The sequence below is a fragment of the Anguilla anguilla genome, chromosome 17 (assembly GCF_013347855.1).
Source record: "Anguilla anguilla isolate fAngAng1 chromosome 17, fAngAng1.pri, whole genome shotgun sequence".
Classification (NCBI taxonomy): Eukaryota; Metazoa; Chordata; class Actinopteri; order Anguilliformes; family Anguillidae; genus Anguilla; species Anguilla anguilla.
The window spans coordinates 27,535,470-27,541,179 of record NC_049217.1 but is presented as its reverse complement, the minus strand read 5'-3'; the positions used below and the strand labels follow the sequence as shown (position 1 = coordinate 27,541,179).

The 5,710-nt window shown below is 42.2% G+C and overlaps 2 protein-coding genes across 3 annotated transcripts in view; one reads left to right on the top strand and one right to left on the bottom strand.

Annotated features, from left to right (window-relative positions):
• Positions 1–1,006: 1,006 nt before the first annotated feature.
• Positions 1,007–4,467, top strand: LOC118216304. Its single transcript, XM_035397396.1, has 3 exons — positions 1,007–1,190; positions 1,555–2,033; positions 2,731–4,467. The coding sequence occupies exons 2-3, from the start codon at positions 1,646–1,648 to the stop codon at positions 3,012–3,014; spliced, it is 672 nt and encodes a 223-aa protein (XP_035253287.1). The 5' UTR covers positions 1,007–1,190; positions 1,555–1,645; the 3' UTR covers positions 3,015–4,467.
• Positions 4,468–5,693: 1,226 nt separating this feature from the next.
• farsa (phenylalanyl-tRNA synthetase subunit alpha) overlaps positions 5,694–5,710 on the bottom strand; it is an 8,890-nt gene continuing 8,873 nt past the window's right edge. For both annotated transcript variants that reach the window (XM_035396991.1, XM_035396990.1), the window contains one exon: positions 5,694–5,710. This exon is cut by the window's right edge and continues 1,025 nt beyond it. The gene's annotated coding sequence lies outside the window, so the exon portion shown is untranslated.

Sequence of the window (5,710 nt, the reverse complement as noted above, 5' to 3'; positions counted from 1 at the left end):
ATTAGCAACCCTACTCTTTCAGTAAGTTTCATAGGATCTTAATACTCACAGTGAGGATGGCAAGATGTTTGACATGAGAAGCCTGCAGGCTCATATGATTGGAAGAAAGGCAAACTTTTCATCCATTTACATCAACTAGGAAAGTGTGACAACAAAACAATGTGACAAAAAAAAAGAAATGTATGCACACGAGCAAAGAAGAAAATGTACTTTTTCAAGAAATCACTTTTTTTGTGGAGTTCGACTTCCATTAACTCCAAATGTGGACGGCTTTTTTTCTATCTGCTTATGGAACAGGGTTTCCATTAAGCATGTTAACATATCAGTGCCTTTGTTATTTATGTGAATGTGCTCAGATTTTGTAAAGGGTGGACAGACACCTGCATGTACATTCGCATTAAAAAAAAAACAGAGTATAGTAATGCAGATCGATTCACGTACATTGACAGAGCCAATCACTAATTTCTGTATGATTGTTTCAAGAGATCAAAGCAAAGCTATAAAAGTAAGTCGTATGTCCTCCCTTAGTTAACCAACTGACTTACAAAGAAGTACCTCAAGTATATATCCGCAATGCCTTTGTACTTTGTACCTTATTGGGCGCATGCTATTTAGCGATTTAGTCCTATTAATAATTCGAGTGAGCGGTTTGATAATGCCAGATTTAGATGTAAACATTCTATTCATAGAAGTAGAGTAAAGGGCAGTAGGCGTTACTATTTACAAAACGACTGGTACCGTTGTATAGTCCAACACACGTAACTTTATCACCTGAAACCCCGAGGAGATCAAATGAAGCAGACATTGTTTACATGAAGCGTGAATACCGTATAATTAGCGATTTGCAGTTACCTGCTGAGACATTCAAATGAATTCGGATAAAAATAATCAGGCATACTTGGGCGTGCGGAGAGAGGGCGGGAAATCCTGACTGGCATCCAATCGTCTGGCTTGGGGAAGACAGTTGAAGGAAAGGTGGATTAAGCTCTTCGCGGAGTCACAGATTGCTCGCGACGCATTTCAGCACCGGGGATAGCGACAAAACCCGAAGAACAATCTCACAGCCCTGAACAGTCAAGCACATGGATTTCCGCAGTTACCTACCTTAAATCAATTCATGAGTATGAATCTATCTTCGGACAGACTAAAACTGCACACTGAACGGACAACACATGAGCCAGGAAGGAGTCGTAAGTAAATATAAATAAACTGGTAGTCATTTGGCTACTTATAAAACATACTTTTTCGTGATGGAAATGTGATGGATATAACGGGGTATGAACTTAGTGCTTACATCGGAATCGCTTACATCAACACTACGTTTCAGCAGGGCTTTCAGTGTTTATGTAAAAGCAGCTTTAACCAACATGACAGTGAATGTGAAGTTCAGTTTTACGCAGCATTATGTTTTATTACACCAAACTGCTCTGGAAATGAACTCAACATAACAAATTACGTTTAACTTCTCGTAACCCGGTATCAACAGGCAAGCTAAGCAAGCAAGACAAAAACAAAACAGTGCGATAAAACACATTCCTGGTTTCCTATCCACAGGGGGAAAAAACTCAAGACGCCCAAAATCGGGCTAAGTCTGGAGAAATCGTGACGTCGAAAGCAACGTCGAAAACTGAAGAAAAAATGTTGAATGTCGAACACAGGCGCATATTCACATAAAATTCTTGGTTGTAGCGTTGTTGATCACATAGCTTACTGTTGTCGACATGTCAAAGTCTTAAAACATTACAATTATTCACAACACTCTTCACACATCGACAAGCAACACACTTGTTTGTTCACCATGAATTCCACACACACAACTGGATTTAACTACACCAGCGATGCGGGACAAGCCTACCAGTACTCCATTCCTGGCGCGGACGACGAACTCTACCAGGAGTACAAACCGGTGCGAAAGGACCTCATCCCGTTACCCAAAGCCGTGCTGTACCTCCTGATGGCGGCTCTAGTTGTGGTCGCTGTAGCCTACGCCATTGTGGGTCATCTCATCAAGGATCTGGCTCGGGATATTGCAGGTTAGTTTCAAATGCGGTGAACATGTGCCGAAGTGGTTTTTTTTAGTTATTTTATCATAACCTACACGTAAAGTCGTGTCGGCGTGTTTGGAAGTTATTTTCGATTAGTCTAAGCCAGTGATCTCCAACCCTGGTACTGGAGAGCTACAGGGTCTGCTGGTTTTTGTTTTCACCTTAAAATCAGCACCCAGCTGAGACCCAAGACACCAGGTGAGTTGTGTTAACTGTGTAATCAACTGCTCTAATTGATTCATGAAGTGCAGTCACTATGAAAACCAGCAGACCCTGTAGCTCTCCAGGACCAGGGTTGGAGATCACTGGTCTAAGCCTTTCTGAGTCCCCATCACTGAGCAAACACAAGACAACTGTATGTAAAACAGTGGCGCAGGGTGCAGTTGATGTTTTGTTTTATCAATAGCCCCCTGCGTAATTCGGTTGCCGTTGGAACGAACGAGCTCTTATTAAACAACAGCATTGCAGCTGTGAATGAGCCGGAGACTTTGAAAGCCATATGAAAGTCTACGCAAGACTAACACTGTGGGCTTCATCTTAAATTGTGCACCAGTGATTAAAAAATAAAAGAACGTGGTAAATTCTCCAACTTGGTGTTTACGCACATAGAACTACTTGATTCAAAGCGAGTCTGTTAGGTTCTTACAGTTAACAACACGATCTGCTTCGCTTTCTCTCTCCGCAGACTGCGTGCTGGGCCCCAACGACGACGACTCGGACAAGCAGAGCGACCTGCGCTGCATCACGCCTATCCACATAGCGCCGGGGGTTCCGCTCTCACACACGAACGCCTTCCACGTGTGGGACCAGGACGACGTCGTCATACCGCTGACGCCGGAGGAGAGCCCCCAGGGCAGCCCCTTGCTGCTGGCCGCCATACCCTACATCCCCTCCTTCTTGCCCGTGCACGGCGTCGTCGAGAGCCCCACGCTCCCCAATCCGCTTCCTCGAGAGATCATAGGTCCCTAGGTAATCTCTACAGACCAGCGCGCGGAGAAGGCCGGCGCAAGCGCGTAGTTTCGCATACATGACGCAGATTAATGTAAATTAAAAAGTATCTCATTATGAAAATCTCCCATCTGTGTCACCACCTGACGGTGCCAACGTGTCTCATTGTTGACAGTAGACAAGTTTAATTTTAAATTGCTTAAATTACAGCCATTTAAATTGACTTAAGTCTGACTAAAAAAAACCAGAGCAGAAATGGACAGGTGCTGCCACGGACTGCATGCTTGAAGAAGCTGCTAAATCATGTTTGTCCTGCCATTGCCAGGAAGTCTTCTTTTACGCAATTAATTCCACCAGAATAACATCAGAAAAAATCCCTTGACTCGGCCGAGCCTGTATGTAGCATGACGTTTAATATCCCCATTCATGATGAGCAGTTACAAAGCAGAAGGAACTGAACTAAAATAAAGGAACAGGATGGAGGACAGGACGGTGGATAGAAAGCCAAATATGCGCAAATCTGTCAGGCGCATCACATCGGTAATTCTGTGCACTCATCGTCATTGGAAACAGAGTTGAAAGTTATTTTCCAACAACCTGTTTCCTGATTTAAAGAATAGGCTTTCCAATTTGAAGAACTTTGTGGGGACGAAAAGTCATGTGTGAAAATGTGGGTCTTAATTTTCATGTAAACCAGTGGTTCCCGATTGTGGTGTGTTTTGCTTCTGGTTTCAACTTCTCTTTAAAAACAAATCTGGTGCCTCCTTAATTCAGCTTGCTTTGTTTGTCACTTAATTTGTCAAACGCAATATCAAGCCCTGTTATGAATCTTCATATGTTAACTGTAAAATGCTTATTTTTCAGCAAGCCGCACTTGGTGCCATGCAAATTGAAAGCTGGGGAAGTGTGAAAATCTAACTTGACAATTATCTTGTCTTTTTTTGATACTGTGATTTCAGACAGAGTTGTTAAAACACACTTACAGCTCCACTTGGGTGTGACCTGTCAGGTTGTTGAGAGCATTGCAAAATGGCAATGTAAGACGTAGGCAACAGTCACAAGTACATCCCATTGCAGAGTTGACTTCCCATGTATATTAAGTGAACTTTTTTGTTGCTGCTTTGGCTGTGCCCTTTCTCATCTTTAAAAAAAAAAAGCTGTCAAAACTTGACTGTTATAAATCCTGGAACATCTAGACATCCGTTTAAGGGAAATAAAAAAAATCAAATGTGATTTTCATTGAAATGAAAATTTGGGAACAGGAACCGTTCAGCGAGCATTCTAAGCATTTCTATATCGCACAGAAAAAATGTTCAGGGTCTTTTTCGAACTTCTAACACAATTAGTTCAAGTCTAACATGGATCAAATGTACTTCATCAGAAATTTTTCATTGGGGTTAATATTATAGCATTCTTATTAGTGCTCAAGAGAACATCCTTTTCCAGAACCTACTAATAAAGATATGCAAAACAATACTGGGATGGTGGTTCTTTTTTTTCAATGAAATACCCACTTCAGGCCCACTTAGCAGAATCATTTGAACCTCATTACTCGCAAAAGGCCAATCTGTTCTTGTTGTTAAAAACCCTCTAACTACACAATGCATCATACAGCATACGTTCCTTTTTTCCACCACTGGCCTACCCGAGTTTGAATCCCCCCTGTGCAGCATCCAAAGTTATTCTTAGGTTGCCGCGGGATTGGCTTAACTGAAAGGCTTAAGTGAGCGTTCGGTGCCGTAAATCTGTGAGAATAGAACAGAGACTAAATCCCTTGGCCTGTCTTAACCCCGGCCCGTCGAGACCCACAGCCAGTCACTCTGGTGGACTGACGACCACTAGCCGGTCACTCAGTGGACTGAAGACCAATAGCCAGTCACTTGGGTGGACTGAAGACCCATAGCCAGTCACTCGGGTGGACTGACTGACAGCGCGTGCAGCCGCAGCGATCCGTGAGCCCGAGAGGTATTCCCCAATTTTTCTGCGCTCCTCGATCAGCCAAATGCAAGCACAGCTTTAGCATTTATAATTAACTGGGCTTTAGGGGTAATTTTAAAATACATTTTAGAGTATGCAAATAAGTGTGAAGACTCAATGCTTTTCCTTCCAGATTCGCTTTCAAATGTGTACTTCAGATGTGTACTCAAGAGCTCCCAAAACAACTAAACACGTAAATATTTTAAGCGCCATTAATCATGATACTTTAAATCCCATCCATGTTCCCACACATTTGGTCTGTTTCCAAATCATTACACAATCTAAAACGACGGATTTCAGGGTTCACACATCAGAGCTGAATGTTACATCACACAAACGAATCCTTAATTTTTTAACAGCACATAGGGGGAGGATTATGGGAAAATGTGTTTTTTTTTTTTTTTTTAAATGACCGGATGTGGTGTTTTTAGCATGCTGGCCCACTGAACACGTTTTTTAAACTTTCCATTCAGTGCTTGCCAGAACGGCTAACAGCCTAGATCCGTTGGAGAATAGAAAATTCCAGGGACCTGAGAGGGGAGATTATGTGGGGAAAATTACACACCACTGAACGATACTATAACGCTATTACTGCCTCCTAGTGGTAGGTAACGGAATTTTACGTTTAATAAAAATAAATAAAATAACAGGCCATTTCAGACAAACGATGAGATAACTGAGATAAATATAAGAAAGCGATTACAAAAAAACTCCAATCAGTGCTGGCCTCATTTATGATT